Source organism: Saccostrea cucullata, unplaced genomic scaffold, assembly GCF_032062105.1.
Source record: "Saccostrea cucullata isolate Sc308-1 unplaced genomic scaffold, CSIRO_AGI_Scuc_v1 ctg922, whole genome shotgun sequence".
In the NCBI taxonomy this organism is placed as follows: Eukaryota; Metazoa; Mollusca; class Bivalvia; order Ostreida; family Ostreidae; genus Saccostrea; species Saccostrea cuccullata.
In genome coordinates, this window is record NW_026926648.1 from 141,894 (window position 1) to 160,323 (window position 18,430).

At 35.0% G+C, this 18,430-nt stretch overlaps 1 protein-coding gene and 1 long non-coding RNA gene across 2 annotated transcripts in view; one reads left to right on the top strand and one right to left on the bottom strand.

The window, feature by feature from the left end:
- Positions 1–18,430, top strand: part of LOC134272320 (agrin-like) — a 103,173-nt gene that overhangs the window by 50,117 nt on the left and 34,626 nt on the right. The window contains exons 7-14 of the mRNA XM_062754566.1: positions 5,444–5,656; positions 5,791–5,915; positions 6,172–6,280; positions 6,581–6,690; positions 6,959–7,073; positions 7,793–7,984; positions 12,366–12,590; positions 13,377–13,518. Of these exons, the coding sequence (XP_062610550.1) occupies positions 5,444–5,656; positions 5,791–5,915; positions 6,172–6,280; positions 6,581–6,690; positions 6,959–7,073; positions 7,793–7,984; positions 12,366–12,590; positions 13,377–13,518 (1,231 nt within the window). The remainder of the gene's footprint in view (positions 1–5,443; positions 5,657–5,790; positions 5,916–6,171; positions 6,281–6,580; positions 6,691–6,958; positions 7,074–7,792; positions 7,985–12,365; positions 12,591–13,376; positions 13,519–18,430) is intronic.
- LOC134272321 (uncharacterized) lies at positions 15,582–16,973 on the bottom strand. The gene is made up of 3 exons (XR_009993166.1): positions 16,921–16,973; positions 16,548–16,672; positions 15,582–16,173 (listed from the first exon to the last, which is right to left on the bottom strand). It is a non-coding gene; the product is annotated as an uncharacterized LOC134272321 (long non-coding RNA).

The following is an 18,430-nucleotide window of genomic DNA, read 5'->3' on the forward strand; positions in this document are numbered from 1 at the left end:
AAGAAATTATTTTCTTTTCCAGTGTATGTGTTGTGTGTGATTTTGATGTAAATTTTTATACATTTACAGAGTGGCCACTACTGGTTTTTGCATGCATGTAGTTTTAAGTATTTAAAGCAATGTTTTTTGAGATGTTGTAACTTGCACTATAAGATTTTTTTGCTAGATGATTAGAAAAGGAGCATATGGTAAACCATGACATCAAGAGCATATATCGGTAACATAACCATTAGTTGTTGAGGAGCATATGGTAATCTTTTTGAGAATTTTAGTAAACCATTAGAAAAGGAGAATATGTTAGACCATGGATAAGGGGCATTGGTATTAGAAAAAAGGGCTTATGGTAAACCATTAAAAAAGGGACATAAGGTAAACCATTAGAAAGGGACATAAGGTAAACCATTAGAAAAGGACATAAGGTAAACCATTAAAAAAGGGACATAAGGTAAACCATTAGAAAGGGACATAGGTAAACCATTAAAAAAAGGGACATAAGGTAAACCATCAGAAAAGGAACATATGGTTAAACCATTAGATAAGGGACATATGGTAAACCATTAGAAAAGGAACATAAAGTAAACCATTAGAAAAGGAACATATGGTTAAACCATTAGAAAAGAAACATATGGTAAACCATTAGAAAAGAAACATATGGTTAAACCATTAGAAAAGAAACATATGGTTAAACCATTAGAAAAGAAACATATGGTTAAACCATTAGAAAAGAAACATAAGGTAAACCATTAGAAAAGGGACATATGGTAAATCATTTAAAAAGGGACATATGGTAAACCATTAGAAAAGGAACATATGGTAAACCATTAGAAAAGGACATATGGTAAACCATTAGAAAAGGACATATGGTAAACCAATTAAAAAGGGACATATGGTAAACCATTAGAAAAGGGACATATGGTAAATCATTTAAAAAGGGACATATGGTAAACCATTAGAAAAGAAACATATGGTTAAACCATTAGAAAAGGAACATATGGTTAAACCATTAGAAAAGGACATATGGTAAACCATTAGAAAAGGGACATATGGTAAACCATTTAAAAAGGGACATATGGTAAACCATTAGAAAAGGAACATAAAGTAAACCATTAAAAAACATATGGTTAAACCATTAGAAAAGAAACATAAGGTAAACCATTAGAAAAGAAACATAAGGTAGACCATTAGAAAAGGAACATATGGTTAAACCATTAGAAAAGGACCATATGGTTAAACCATTAGAAAAGGGACATATGGTAAACCATTAGAAAAGGAACATAAAGTAAACCATTAGAAAAGAAACATATGGTAAACCATTAGAAAAGAAACATAAGGTAAGGCCTAGAAAAAAAATATGTTTGTTTCCGCTTTCCCGACCGACCCTAATTTATAGTGCTGACCCTAAATATTTTTTTAATGCTTTTGTCCCATGATGTGCAAGATTTCAACCAGGGAATTATAGCCTCCAACTTTGCAAGCTTTTCAAGACAGAAAGAAGTTTGGGTCACCTTTCTATTATAAGTTAAGTCACAGTAATGCTTGAAAACACAATTTCTTTTGTCATTAATGTTACTTCTACATACATTTTGATTAAAGAAGCAAAAAAAAATTTTTCAAAAAAAAAAAATTGCCTACCTACCTACCCTATATTTTTTCAGCCTGAAAGCGGAAACAAACATATTTTTTTCTAGGCCTAAACCATAAGAAAAGAAACATATGGTAAACCATTAGAAAAGGGACATATGGTAAACCATTTAAAAAGGGACATATGGTAAACCATAAGAAAAGAAACATAAGGTTAAACCATTAGATAAGGAGTATATGGTAACCATTAGATAAGCAGCATTATAACACGGGTAAACCATTGGTTGGATGACTTTTTATGAAAAATGCCTGAGGATGCATTTTAATTGTCACAAGTAAGCAGTGATTATGGGTAGGTGAAAAAATGGTCATCAAACAATTCTCTATAACATTATATATATATCTTAGAAATTAGAAATGTGGTGGCTTTTATTTTTGTATTTTTTAGGTCACCTGAGTAACTCGGGTGACCTATTGCTATCCGTTTTCATCCGTCGTCGTCCGTCGTGTGTTAAGATTTGAACATTTTCAGCTTCTTCTCTGAAACCACTGAACCATTTTCAACCAAATTTGGCATACAGCATCTATGGGTGAAGGGGAACAAAAACTGAATTTTATGGTCCCCACCCCCCTGGGGCCTGAGGGGTGGGGCCAAAACCACCAAAATTATTGCAATCTTTAAAAATCATCTTCTTTACTCCTGGACATCAAGCAGGCAAACTGTTGGCATGAATGTAATGAGCATTGAGTCCTCTACCAAAATTGTGGAATTCATGGCCTCAGGGTAAGGGGTTCTTGTGCTAGGGTGGGGCTATATAGATTATATAGTGAAAATGCATTATTTCTTTGAAAATCTTGTTCTCTGCTCCTGGGTATTAAGTAAACTAACTTAGTACATAGTTATGTTGAGAAAGAGTGCCTCTTCCAAAATTGTGAATTTTATTACCCCAGGGTCAGGGGTCCTGGTGTTTTCGGGCGGGGCTCTATTGATCATATAGTGAAAATGCATTTATTCTTTGAAAATCTTCTTCTCTGCTTCTGGGTATTAAATAAACTAATTAAGTACATAATTATGTTGAGAAAGAGTGCCTCTTCCAAAATTGTGAATTTTATGGCCCCCAGGTCAGGGGTTCTGGTGTTAGGGCGGGGCTCTATTGATCATATAGTGAAAATGCATTATTTCTTTGAAAATCTTCTCTGCTCTTGGGTATTAAATAAACTAACTAAGTACATAGTTATGATGATCAAGAGTTCCACTTCCAAAATTTTGAATTTTATGGCCGCAGGGTCAGGCATTGTGGTATTAGGGCGGGGCTCTATTGATTATATAGTGTAAGTGCATTAATTCTTTGAAAATCTTTTCATTTGCTCTTGGGTTTATGCCAATGATCCAAGTATATATATATTTATGATGAAGAAAGGTGCATCTAGCAAAATGGTTATTTTTTATGCCCCTTGGGTCGGGGGGGGGGGGGGGGGTTACATAGTTTGAAAAAAAAATTAATGCTTTAAAATCTGCATTTTAGTTTAATGAACCATTTTATGATAACATTTGCAAAATTTTGAAATACCAGGCCCCAGGGTCAGTGGTTCCTTTGGGGCGAGGTGCACAACTGGTTATAAAGTGGAAGTGCATTTTCTCTTTGTTACTCTGATCTACCTCAGGGTATTAAGTAAATAGAGTAAGTATACTAAGTTTATAATTATGATAAGCAATGGTGCCTCTTTCAAAATTGTGAATTGTGAATTTCATGGCCTCTGGGGTAAAACACGAACCAATTTTAATTGTTTGAAAGTTGTTACACGATACTCAGGTGACTTATAACGCCCGTGGGCCTCTTGTTTCAAATCACAAGACATTTCTTTTTATCTTGGACATTTTTTTTTTTAAATAATCAAGTATTTTGTAACAACACTGGGCAGAATTAATTTTTAGCTCTACTGGTCAGAGACCAGAAGAGCTTATGCGATAGTAATGCGTCCGGCGTCCGTCCGTCCGTCTGTCTAGCTGTCTGTCTGTCCGTCTGTCTGTAAACAATTTTTCAAAACGCTACTCCTCCTACAGTTTTGGTCTGATTTCAATATAACTTGGCACACAAGTAGACTACACTAAGATACATAGAATAATGCATTGGTTTTTGATTTCGATGAACGGTGTTGCCATGGTTACTAAAAATAGAATTTTCTGTGAAATTCCTTAAAAACGCTACTCCTTCTGCAGTTTTAGTCTGATTTCAATATAACTTGGCACACAAGTAGACTACACTAAGGTACATGGAATAGTGCATCGGTTTTTAATTTCGATGAACGGTGTTGCCATGGTTACTAAAAATAGAATTTTCTGTGAAATTCCTTTAAAACGCTACTCCTTCTACAGTTTTGGTCTGATTCCAGTATTGCTTGGCACAGAAGTAGACTACACTAAGATACATAAAATAGTGCATCAGTTTTTGATTTCGATGAACGGTGTTGCCATGGTTACTAAAAATATAATTTTCTGTGAAATTCCTTAAAAACGCTACTCCTTCTACAGTTTTGGTCTGATTTCAGTATAACTTGGCACACAAGTAGACTACACTAAGGTACATGGGGTAGTGCATCGGTTTTTAATTTCAATGAATGGTGTTGCCATGGTTACTAAAAATAGAATTTTTTGTGAAATTCCTTTAAAACGCTACTCCTTCTACAGTTTTGGTCTGATTTCAATATAACTTCGCACACAAGTACATGTAGACTACACTAAGATACATGGATAGTGAATCAGTTTTTGATTTTGATGAACGGTGTTACTATGGTTACTAAAAATAGAATTTTCTGTGAAATTCCTTTAAAACACTTCTCCTTCTACAGTTTTGGTCTGATTTCAATATAACTTTTCACACAAGTACACTACATTAAGATACATAGAATAGTGCATCAGTTTTTAATTTCGATGAACAGTGTTACCATGGTTACTAAAAATAGAATTTTCTGTGAAATTCCTTTAAAACGCTACTCCTTCTACAGTTTTGGTCTGATTTCAATATAACTTGGCACACAAGTAGACTACACTAAGATACATAAAATAGTGCATTGGTTTTCGATTTTGATGAACGGTGTTACCATGGTTACTAAAAATAGAATTTTCTGTGAAATTCCTTTAAAACGCTACTCCTTCTACAGTTTTAGTCTGATTTCAATATAACTTGGCACACAAGTAGACTACACTAAGATACATAGAATAGTGCATCGGTTTTTGATTTCGATGAACGGTGTTACCATGGTTACTAAAAATAGAATTTTCTGTGAAATTCCTTTAAAACGCTACTCCTTCTACAGTTTTAGTTTGATTTCAAAATAAGTTGGCACACAAGTCGACTACACAAAGATACATAAAATAGTGCAATGGTTTTTGATAAGTACAAACCAGTAGAGCTACAGTCTCGACAGAGACTTCTGGTTCATAATTTATTTCAAAAACTTTTAGGGAACTTTATCATAGATCTTTTTCTTAAATAAGAGAACGTATACTAACAGGATTATCAATAAATATTTTAATTTGTGAATTCTCTGAAAAAAAAAAAAATCATTATCTATTTAAAAAAAATTAATAAAGGTTTCAAAAATATTACCTTGAAGTTTAAATACATGTAAATTAAAGTAAGTTTTAAAAGAGAAGAGGAAATTAAAAATAAAAATGCATGCAAAGTGTGCAGATTTTAAAATAATTGTTATTTAAACTAAACTTTCCTTTCTAGATATTCTTGACATTTTGATTTTGCACATAAGTAAAGTCCTCTTTGATTACCAGGTATGTTGTATTAATTTTGACTGATTTAAGCTAAAATATTGTATAGTGATATAAATTTTGTTTGTTTTGAAGGTCCATGTGCCTCCGTGACATGTTATTACGGTTCGTGCCGGATTGACAACCGTAATCGGGCCATGTGTGACTGTGAGCCAGAGTGTCCCGACCCTGGGTCTGACCCCCCGGTCTGTGGGTCTGATGGACAGAACTACCGCAGCGAATGTCACCTCAGGAAGGAAGCCTGTGAGAGCGGGAAGTTGATCAGCAAGATACGGGACGGACCATGTGGTGAGTCCAAAAATCAGGCTACGCTGGCAATTATCTGTTTATGAGATGGTTAAGGAGGACTATAAAGGATTACATTACATGTCTAACTGAATAAGATTAGAATTGTGGGTAATTGATTCTTTAACTCTTTGTAGCCTCTATACCAGTGTCTTGTCACACTAAGCAGTGTGGTCGAGATCAGAGATGCGTGGAGGAGAATGGCCGCGTGATGTGTATGGACAAGCCGTGTAAAAATTGTCGGGGGGAACCATTTAAACCTGTAAGTATCACTAACCTCAGTCAAGCTTTGGAGAGTGTAAACAGTAACATTTTAAAAATTTCTGCAACTTGAGATTTAAATGCAAAAGTATTTTGATAATAAAATTTGATTTTATTAAGAACAGTTAAAATAGACAAATATTTTTAACTTTTCTCTAATTCTTGCATTTTAAAACATCTAAGATACCTGCCATGGATGTGAAATCATGAGTTTCAGTACATTCAGTACTTTGATTGTTATATTCCATTTTTGTCAGGTCTGTGGCAGCAATGGGGCGTCTTATGACAACATGTGTGAATTACTGAAGGCTAATTGTACAACAGGAAGTGACAGCATCATTAATCTACAACATTATGGTTATTGTGGTGAGTAAGGAAGGGGAAATAGGGGAAAAGGTTTGTGGGAGAATAGGAAGAAGGGATTTGTGGGGAAATGGAGAGAGCGAATAATGGAGAAATGGGTTGAATAGAAAGCAAACATTCTAGAATGATCAAGTTTGAAAATATAGATTTAAAGGAAAAAAGGGATGGAGTTAATTATAGGCAAAATAAGAGAAGAACAAAATGGAGAATAAAGAAAAGGTAATAATTAGTTGCATGCAGGTATTAAAATAAGATTTTAAAATTTTCACTACATTTGTAATCATTACATTTCTTGTTTTGTAGATAAAGATGGCTGTGGGGACATGAGAGGGGCGTGTGAGTACTACGGAGTGTGTAACAGGCGGGGGGGATCTGCTCGGTGCGTGTGTCCTGACGCTATAGACTGCTGGGGAGTAAGCATTATTTTGTTATCTCTACCCACGTAACCTTTATAAATGTTGATTGTTCTCTTTTATTCCATAGCAATTTTGTATGGTCTAGTAAATAAAGCTGATTGGTTTTGGTTCTTGGTTATATTAATGTATACCAATTATTATGATTTTCATATAATATTTCCTTCATTACTTTCCAATTGAAATCATGCCATAATACAATATTATAGATTTTTCTGGCATGTATATATATGTATCAGTTTTCAGTATTTCTTGTACATTTTTACAGGCTGACTCAAAAATCTGTGGCAGTGACCATAAAACATATGAGAGCGAATGCATGATGAAAGTGACGTCGTGTAACGAGAGGAGGGTTATATCTGTGACATCAGTGGGGGAATGTAGTAAGTATAATGTACCACAGCGAGAGTTTGATGAAGGTGACCTTGAAGTTCATAATTGATTATGGCTACAAATTCAGTATATAGGAATAATAAAGTGGGATATTTTGACCAGAGCTACTTCTAGCTCACCTGAGCTGAAAGCTAAAGTGAGTTTTTCTGATCACCCATTTTCCGTTGTCCGTCCATCTGGAACATTTCACATTTTCAACTTCTCAAGAACCATGGGGCCAATTTTAACCAAACTTGGTACAAAGCATCCTTTGGTAAATGGGCGTTTAAATTGTTAAAATGAAGGGTCAGGTCCCATCATAAGGGGAGATAATCAAGAAAAGGCAAAAATAGGGTGGGGTCTTTAAAAAATCTTCTTCTCAAGAACCACTGGGTCAGAAAAGCTGAAACTTATGTGGAAGCATCCTTGGGTAGTGTAGATTCTAAGTTGTTCAAATCTTTAAATCTTGACCCACTGGCAATATGGCAGGACCACAATAGGAAATCAGAGTTTAACATTGAAATTATTAGGAAAAATCCAAAAAATTGTCCAAACTAATCATGACCCCTGGGAGTAGGGTGGAGTAACAATAGGTATTGCAAGGGGGGAATCTGTTCTTTCAGAATGGCAAAAGTTACTCAGGTGAGCAGTGTGGCCCATGGGCTTGTTTACTTTGCTTGTTTGACTCTTTGTTTAATGTGTATGATGTTAGTTGTATTGTCTGTTTTAGCCACGTGCCAGGAGGAGTGTGGGTTTTTCTCTAAGTGTATGTACGGTCGCTGTGAATGTGATGCGTTTTGCTCCTCTGAGGGTCCTCCCGTCTGTACCAGTGACGGACAGAGGTTTAACAATGACTGCGAGAGGAGGAGGAATGTGTGTGAGAATCGACGGCAGCTCAAAGTCGTGCCTTGTGAAACTAAAGGTAGCTTGTTTAAGATGACTTTAAGGAGGCTGGTGGGTCAACAAATCAATCCCAGATTTAACTTATTTATTTAGATACAGTATCTTTAGCTGTCAACTATCATTTGGCAAAGAAAAAATTCATACATTTTAGTTTTAAAATTTTATCATTTTTGTATATCTTTATATGGAGCTCTCCTTTTAAAGGAGATTGAAATAGTCTAGAAATGGCTGCCACCCCCCAGCCTCGTTAACATCACAAATTACATTAACTTTTTAGCTCTTCTGAGCCAAAGGCTCAAAGAGCTAATGCTATGGCCATTTGTGCGGTGTGCGGTGTGCGTTAACTTTTTAGAATATGGGCCATAACTCAAGAACCCCTTGGCCAATCAGTGTCAAATTTGTCACAGGGTATCCTTGGCCCAAGGGCTACCATTTATACTAAAATAAGGGTTGGGACCCTAAAACAAGGGGAGATAATCAGGAAAACACAACCAAAAGTACTGGTTGCTAAAAAATCTTCTTCTCCAGAACCACCAGGCAGATTTTCACCAAACTTACATACAAGGATCAGGACATGTTGAAGATTAAAAATTGTTCAAGGCATGACCCTGGGGCAAAGGGCGTGGTCTCAAGGTCACTTCAAAGTTGACCTAATTTTACAATTAATAAAAATGTTTATATTTTGCTAACTATAAGGACTAGGATCATCAAATCTTGTAAGTTGATGCATCTTAGGACTTTACATCATGTTAACTCAAAAGTAGGTCACGGTGACCTACTTTTAGCTCTACTGGTCAGAGACCAGAAGAGCTTATGCGATAGTAATGCGTCCGGCGTCCGTCCGTCTGTCCGTCTGTCTGTCTGTCTGTCTGTAAACAATTTTTCAAAATGCTACTCCTCCTACAGTTTTGATCTGATTTCAATATAACTTGGCATATAAGTAGACTATACTAAGATACATAATTCTGTGTATCAGTTTTTGATTTCGACGAACGGTGTTGGCATTGTTACTAAAAATAGAAATTTCTGTGAAATTCTTTCAAAATGCTACTTCTCCTACAGTTTTGGTCTGATTTCAATATAACTTGGCACACAAGTAGACTACACTAAGGTACATAATTCTGTAATCGGTTTTTGATTTCGACGAACGGTGTTGACGTTGTTACTAAAAATAGAAATTTCTGTGAAATTCTTTCAAAATGCTACTCCTCCTACAGTTTTGGTATGATTTCAATATAACTTGGCACACAAGTAGACTACACTAAGATACATAATTCTGTGTATCGGGTTTTGATTTCGACGAACGTTGTAGGCGTTGTTACTAAAAATAGAAATTTCTGTGAAATTCTTTCAAAATGCTACTCCTCCTACAGTTTTGGTCTGATTTCAATATAACTTGGCACACAAGTAGACTACACTAAGATACATAATTCTGTATATCAGTTTTTGATTTCGACGAACAGTGTTGGCGTTGTTACTAAAAATAGATATTTCTGTGAAATTCTTTCAAAATGCTACTCCTCCTACAGTTTTCGTATGATTTCAATAAAACTTGGCATATAAGTAGACTACACTAATATACATAATTCTGTATATCGATTTTTGATTTCGACGAACGGTGTTGGCGTTGTTACTAAAAATAGAAAATTCTGTAAAATTCTTTCAAAATGCTACTCCTCCTACAGTTTTGGTCTTATTTCAATATAACTTGGTATATAAGTATAAGACTACACTAAAATACATAATTCTGTGTATCGGTTTTCGATTTCGACAAATGGTGTTGGCATTGTTACTAAAAATAGAAATTTATGTGAAATTCTTTCAAAATGCTACTCCTCCTATAGTTTTGGTATGATTTCAATATAACTTGGCACACAAGTAGACTACACTAAGGTACATAATTCTTTATATCCGTTTTTGACTTCAATGAACATTATTACCTTGGTTAATAAAGATAGCAATTTCTGTTACTCTCAAAATGCTACTTCAAATACAGTTTTAGTCTGATTATAATATAATGTGGCATGCAAGTAGACTACACTAAGAACATAAAGAGACTTATTCAAGGATCATTATTCTCTTTTTTGCTAGTGTAAAGTTTCAATTCCCAACTGCTTAAGTACTTTCCTCTTCCTTTGCTATAAGTACAGACCAGTAGAGCTTCAGTCTCGACAGAGACTTCTGGTTTAATTTTGCGGGCATCTGTTTTCAAATTGATTTAAAGGCATATTTTGAACACTTTAAGGCCTATGATCATCAAACTTTGTCAGTTGATGCATCTTGGGTCCTTGAACAATGTCAACTTAAAAGTAGGTCACCGTGACCTACTTTTTGAACTTTATGACCTATCCTTTTTAAAACATTTAATCCCATTATTTCAGACACTAAGAGGGTTAGAATCATCAAATCTTGTAAGTTGCTGCATCTTGGGACCTTAAAACATATTTAAGAAAAAGTAGGTCACTGTGACCTACTTTTAGAATTTTGCAGGCATTTGTTTTCAAATTGTTTATAAGGCATATTTTGATTACCTTCAGACCTATGATCATCAAACTTGGTCAGCAGATGCATCTTGGGACTCTAAAAAACGTCAACCAAAATGTAGGTCACAGTGACCTACTTTCGACATTTTATGGCTATATTTAAGTATCTTAGGTATTTATTGGCTTAGAATCATCAAACTTTGTGAGTTGATGCATCTTGGGTTTTCGGAGAGTGACGATCAAAAATTAGGTCACGGTGACCTACTTTCGACATTTTATGGCTATATTTAAGTATCTCTGGTACTTATGGGTTTAGAATCATCAAACTTTGTCAGTTGATGCATCTTGGGTTTTTGGAGAATGATGACCAAAAATTAGGTCACGGTGACCTACTTTCGACATTTTATGGCTATATTTAAGTATCTCCGGTACTTATTGGCTTAGCATCATCAAACTTAGTGAGTTGATGCATCTTGGGTTATCGGAGAGTGACGACCAAAAAGTAGGTCATGGTGACCTACTTTTGATATTTTATGGCTATATTTATGTATCTCTGGTACTTATTGGTTTAGAATCATCAAACTTTGTTAGTTAATGCCTCTTGGGTTTTCAGAGAATGTCGACCAAAAAGAAGGTCATGGTGACCTACTTTTGAATATCTCAGGTATTTATTGGCTTAGAATTATCAAACTTGGTCAGCAGATGCATCTTGGGACTCTGAAAAATGTTGACTAAAATGTAGGTCATGATGACCTACTTTTGACATTTTATGGCTATATTTATGTATCTCTGGTACTTATGGGTTTAGAATCATCAAACTTTGTGAGTTGATGCATCTTGAGTTTTCGGAGAATGACGACCAAAAATTAGGTCACGGTGACCTACTTTCGACATTTTATGGCTATATTTAAGTATCTCCGGTACTTATTGGCTTAGAATCATCAAACTTAGTGAGTTGATGCATCTTGGGTTTTCGGAGAGTGACGACCAAAAAGTAGGTCATGGTGACCTACTTTTGATATTTTATGGCTATATTTATGTATCTCTGGTACTTATAGGTTTAGAATCATCAAACTTTGTTAGTTGATGCCTCTTGGGTTTTCAGAGAATGTCGACCAAAAAGTAGGTCACGGTGACCTACTTTTGAATATCTCAGGTATTTATTGGCTTAGAATTATCAAACTTGGTCAGCAGATGCATCTTGGGACTCTGAAAAATGTTGACTAAAATGTAGGTCACGATGACCTACTTTTGACATTTTATGGCTATATTTAAGTATCTTAGGTATTTATTGGCTTAGAATAATCAAACTTTGTCAGTTGATGCATTTTTGGTTTTCCAAGAATGTAGACCAAAAAGGAAGTCAAGGTGACCTACTTTTGAATATCTCAAATACTTACCAGTAATTGCTTAGAATCTTCAATCTTAGTTTGTCTATTAATGCATCTTGAGTCCTCAGAAAACTTCAATCTTGAAGTAGGTCAATGTAACATACTTATGTTTTTTTGTATTGCTTTATTAAAATATCTTCAGTCCTATTGGCTAAGAATTATGAAACTTTGTCAGTTGATGCAACTTGGGTCTTAGGATACTTAGGGTTAGAGGCTTCAAATACAAGTGATAGGTTGTACAATTTATCAGAAGAGCGATTCAAGGCCCTTGGGCCTCTTGTTGATAGTAATTTAAAAGGTATTTATTTTTTGAGAAAAATAAAAAATAAGGTAAGAATTTGACAAATTTAGATAGAAAAAAATTATTCGGTTATAGCAAAGTTCTTGGAGCCTGTGAATTTAATTTGCTATGTCTGTATAACGATTTCATATTCTTATATATAGCAAATTTTTTCTTTGGTCAGTGTATACTTTCCATATGTCTGTGTGTCTGTCAGTGTGTGAAATCTAATATTTCCTTTGACAGGTTGTACATCTGACTATGAGTGTCTTTACTATGGTCAGTGTATTAAAGGCGTCTGTCAGTGCGGCCGTGTCTGTCCCCGCGTGCAGAAGACCGTGTGCACATCTGACGGTCAGGAGTTCTATAACGAGTGTGAACTACAGAAACACATGTGTCAGCAGCAGATCTCCCTGACGTACACCATCGGGGAGTGTCCCAGAGAAGGTTCAGGATCGGGGGCATCTGGGGGTATACATGTTGTCTCATCTTAAACCAGGTTTCTCACATCAGTTGTATAAAAGTTTCTGTGCTGCTTGCCGTATGTTTGAACCCACATACTGGCAAGCAGCTAGATACATAGCGTAATTTGGGGGTAAAGAATGATTGTCCACTTTGAAGACAAAGTTGAAGAATTTTCAGGAAGTTGTCTTTACTTGTACATGTAACACCATTATCTGTCAATCATGCTCTTGTCATTATGCAGATAAGTCATGTTTTGATCAAAATTCGATGTGGGAAATTTGGTTTTTCTACAGCTTTTTAAGTTTCTAGAAGTAGTGTTGTGTTAAATGTCATTTTCTGAAGCACTTTCAAAATTTTTTTTCTTTATTTTTTCTGAATTGGAATGATCTGTTTATAGTCCGTTTAAAGTAGATGTATTTTAATATTTAACTTTCACAAAGTATACCTGCTAAATCTCATGCTTCTAGTTTATAGAGAAAGCTCAAGATTCTTCTGAAATTAGCTTCTCTGAATAGTTGTGTCAGTCAAACTATTCAATGCTTGAGTTGTCAAGTATTTCACAGAGAATAACAGGTATACTGGTTTCTGATTTGATGTCCTCCAGTGTCAGATGTAACATTCATTTGATAAATGTATTAGAAAAATGCATGGATTTTAAATGTTGTAATACATCCTTTAGACTTAAGTTGTTAAAGTTAGAGTTAAAAGAATTCTGTTTAGTAAGAGACGTGTGTGTAATTGGTCTGCTTTGAATATTGTCATGCTATTGTAAGACACTCTGTGATTGGTCAGATGGCTTGGAAGGTTCCGGTGAGGAGGAGTTTACGAGGTTATTGATGTGTGACGACAGTTTGTGTGCCTACGGAGGAATATGTCTGCCGTACCCCGATGGAACACATAGATGTACATGTGACTTTGGATGTATTGCTGTGAGGTATTTGTCAATTTTACCTTATTTTCATGTTATGTGGATTATAGTTCTATTAAGGGGGCCGACTATAGTTTCCATTGCACAATATTTCGCGCATCATAGTAAAATGAAGCGTATTTACTGTTTTAATGCATCTTTTTTCGCTTAATTATTAAAATTAAACAAAATGCAGAAATTATAGGTATAAAAATGTAATTACAATTTCATATAACAGATTTTTTAACCGATTTTGCAATTGATAGGTAGGTTGACGTCGTTGCAGTGTGCTTTTAGCTCACCTGAGCCGAAGGCTCAAGTGAGCTTTTCTGATCACATTTTGTCTATAGTCCGTCTGTCCGTCTGTCTGTCTGTCTGTAAACTTTTCACATTTTCGACTTCTTCTCAAGAGCGGCTGGGCCAATTTCAACCAAACTTGCCACAAAGCATCCTTGGGTGAAAGGGATTCAAGTTTGTTCAAATGAAGGGCCACGCCCTCATTCAAGGGGAGATAATTGGGAATTAATAAAAATTTGGTGGCATGGTTTAAAAATCTTCTTCTCAAGAACCACTGTGCCAGGAAAGATGAAACTTATATGGAAGCATCCTCAGGTAGTGTAGATTCAAGTTTGTTCAAATCATGACCCCGGGGGTAGGGCGCGGCCACAATGGCCGACCAAAGTATAACATAGAAATATATAGGAAAATTCTTTAAAAATCTTCTCAAGAACCACTGTGCCAGGAAGGATGAAATATGGAAGCATCCTCAGGTAGTGTAGATTCAAGTTTGTTCAAATCATGACCCCCGGGGGTAGGGCAGGGCCACAATGGTCGACCAAAGTCTTACATAGAAATATATAGGAAAATTCTTTAAAAATCTTCTTTTCAAGAACCACTGTGCCAGGAAAGATGAAACTTATATGGAAGCATCCTCAGGTAGTGTAGATTCAAGTTTGTTCAAATCATGACCCCCGGGGGTAGGGCGGGGCCACAATGGCCGACCAAAGTATTACATAGAAATATATAGGAAAATTCTTTAAAAATCTTCTTCTCAAGAACCACTGGGCCAGGAAAGATGAAACTTATATGGAAGTATCCTCAGGTAGTGTAGATTCAAGTTTGTTCAAATCATATCCCCCGGGGGTAGGGTGGGCCACAATGGCCAACCAAAGTATTACATAGAAATATATAGGAAAATTCTTTAAAAATCTTCTCAAGAACCACTGGGCCAGGAAAGATGAAACTTATATGGAAGTATCCTCAGGTAGTGTAGATTCAAGTTTGTTCAAATCATGACCCCCGGGGGTAGGGTGGGCCACAATGGGCTACCAAAGTTTTACATAGAAATATATAGGAAAATTCTTTAAAAATCTTCTTTTCAAGAACCACTGTGCCAGGAAAGATGAAACTTATATGGAAGCATCCTCAGGTAGTGTAGGTTCAAGTTTGTTCAAATCATGACCCCTGGGGGTAGGGCGGGGCCACAATGGCCGACCAAAGTTTTACATGGAAATATATAGGAAAATTCTTTAAAAATCTTCTTCTCAAGAATAACAAAGCCATAATTGATCATATTTATATGGAAGCATCCTACGGTAGTGTAGATTAAAGTTTGTTCAAATCATGACCCCCAGGGAAAGGGTGGAGCCAAAATGGCCAACCAAAGTTTTACATTAAAATATATAGGAAAATTCTTTAAAAATCTTCTTCTCAAGAATACCCCTGCGAGACGATCATGAATAATTCATGAATTTCCTTGAATTTTTCATGAATTCTATTCATGAAATGTTCATGAAATGTTCATGAAGATCCTATGAACTTATTATTGGACATTTTCAAATCATGAATTTTCATTCATGAAAGAAAATTGATGAATATTCATGAATATTTTTTTTCATGAATAATTCATGAAGAGTCATATTCATGAAGATTCATCATTTCAGGAATGTCCAATAATAAGTTCATTGGATCTTCATGAACTATTCATGAATAATTTGATGAATTTTTTCAGGAATGTTCATGAATGAATAAAATTCATGAACCATTAGCATTCATGAATATTCTTGCTTATATGTAAACAAAAAATGCAATATTATTATTCATGTTTATTCATGAAAATGCATGAAGTCATGCTAAAAAAGTAACAGTAGATGATTTTTAATACAGCATCTTGAAAGATTTCACAGAAATGTTGTTTGTTTTCCAACCATGGCAACAAAATCTTTGTTAAAAAACTTAAAATAGACAGTTCTGACACATTAAACCATAGTAAATGAGTAATGTAGTTCATTCCTGGTAAAAGTACAAAAAATTTCAATTCAAATGCAACTCTTTGCAGAATGTTTAACCTTACTTGGTCAAAAGGAGAGGGGGACCCTTCCTCAGCATGTTTCAAATTATGTTTTAATGCCAGAAATTGAACAGTTTTTAATTCCAGTCTAGGAGAAAAGTTTGTTCAGCACCAGGGTAACAGTTTTCAGTGCTTTCAAGCAGTTCGAGCAGAGATGGTCAATTCAAAAATCCTTACTGTCTCTCCATGTGGAATTTCCAGAATTTCATCATTTGGATCCTTTGATTGAATATCATTCATATTTTCATTTCTTTTTCAAGAGCTCAAATTTTTGTGCAGCCAGAGTTTCTTGTCTTCTGCTCATCAACATTTGTGAATTGCTTCTCTTTTTCCTTCAAAAAGAAAGATTTTCTGAAAGTACCCATGATTGTAAAACATAAGACTATTTTGTATTTTCTTGCATTTTAGTTTCATTTAATTTTGCATCAGAGACACTTCCAAATTAATACATTCTAGTGGAATTTAAGCCTATTTTCTTGGACCGCCATTTTGTACATCTATCAATCAGGCCTATGAATGTTTTGAGTCTCAGTCTATAATTAATGTATGTTATATGGTTGGATCCAAACTCAAAGCAAAGTTAGACAAAAATTGCATTAAAAAAAGAGACATATTAATCTATCATAATGTGCTTTAATTAGTTGTTATTTTACAAATAGACAGTAACTTTCTGACTCAGTGATTGCCTCCATTTTTTGTCACTCACCAGTTATGAAGTAGATCGATCCTATATATAGTCTTCCTTCTTCATATTCTGTTATTTTCTTAAAAAGTTGACAAAGATCAGTGACTGTACTGTTTATTGGACACACCTCGTGAGAGGGTAAAAAACTACAAATTACAAAAGCATAATAAGAATTTGACAAAATATCAAAATCGTACGCAATCATACAAAATTAAATGCGTAACTTTAACATGTGAGCTGAACAGGCCTATATGCCTATCGCATGCTGGAAATGCGCGGTTTTACAAAACATTGTGGTTGCAGAATTGAAACATGATAAAATATATTGCATAATACTGTTAGATACAGATGATCAAGTTAGATGTAAATTCAAGTAAAACAATATAAAACTTACTCCTTAGGGAGGCCAACATCACCAAACTTAACAGCCAAAACACCAGGCAAACCCCATGGCTACCATAATTAGTAATAAACAGAATATTGAACCCGATCGAAATAAAATTATGCAATACGAAAACGGCACAGTGACTATGCAAATAATAGATCACAAATACTGATTCTTCCACTCTACAAATTCCCACTTCCAACGTCTCGCGCGTTTTCAAGTTTGCGCCTATGGAACGCCGTCACTGCCTTATAGCAGAACACTGCGATTGCATTGCGTCAACCTTCCATTACATTATGTCAACTCTTTATGACATTTACTCACACTGGTATTGCATTGTGTCAACTTTCCTTTACATTAGGTCAACTTTTTATGACATTAACCCACACTATATTGCATTGTGTCAACTTTCCATTACATTATATCAACTCTTTATGACATTAACCCACACTACTATTGCATTGTGTCAACCTTCCATTACATTATATCAACTCTTTATGACATTAACCCACACTACTATTGCATTGTCTCAACCTTCCATTACATTATGTCAACTCTATGACATTAGCCCACACTACTATTGCATTGTCTAAACCTTCCATTACATTATGTCATCTCTTTGTGACATTTATTAACACTACTATTGCATTATCTCAACTTTCTATTACATTAGGTCAACTCTTTATGACATTTACACACACTACTATTACATTGCGACAACTTTCTTTTACATTATGTTAACTTTTTTATGACATTTACTAACACTTCAATTATATTGCATCAATCTTTCATTGCATTATATCAGCTCTTTGTGACATTATGTCAAAAGATTTTTACGTGGTGTTAAGATACATTTATATAATTTCAACTCAGTATTACGTACATTATGTGCACTCTCTACTATTTGGTCTAAGTAGTTCATTACATGATGTGAATTTATCTTAATTTGATATCAAGTCGCTATGATACGATGTCAGAATTTCATTACATGATGTCAAAAAATTGTCACATGTGGTCAATTCTTTTACTACCTTATGTCATCAATATGCAACATGACGACGTGAATCAATTTCATGATGTGAATTTGCCCTTACTTTTTAACAAATCGTTATTACGTTATGTCATTGTGTCTTTACAATGTGTCAAAAATGCTCAGCCTCTTGTCAGAATACGTGTATCTTAGGCTTTTTCATATTGATCAGGTGTGGAAAGCTCATGTTATACTGTGCGCACTCTTCTACATTATGTCGATTCACTATTACGTTATGCGAACACGGGTATCCTCGGCCTTTATATGAGCATAACGTATTTTCCGTGTTCCGCATGCAGGCACTAAAAATGGCGGGAAAGAAAACAGTCGTAGAAGAAATTCTCGGCGATTTGGGAATGGCATATTAAATGAAAACATAAAGCGACAAACGATTGACAATCTTGAAACGTGCAGCGCAAAGCCTTCAAACTGCGACTGTGAATTAATTTCAATGGCGTTTACTTTAATCTGATAATCAAATAAATCAAA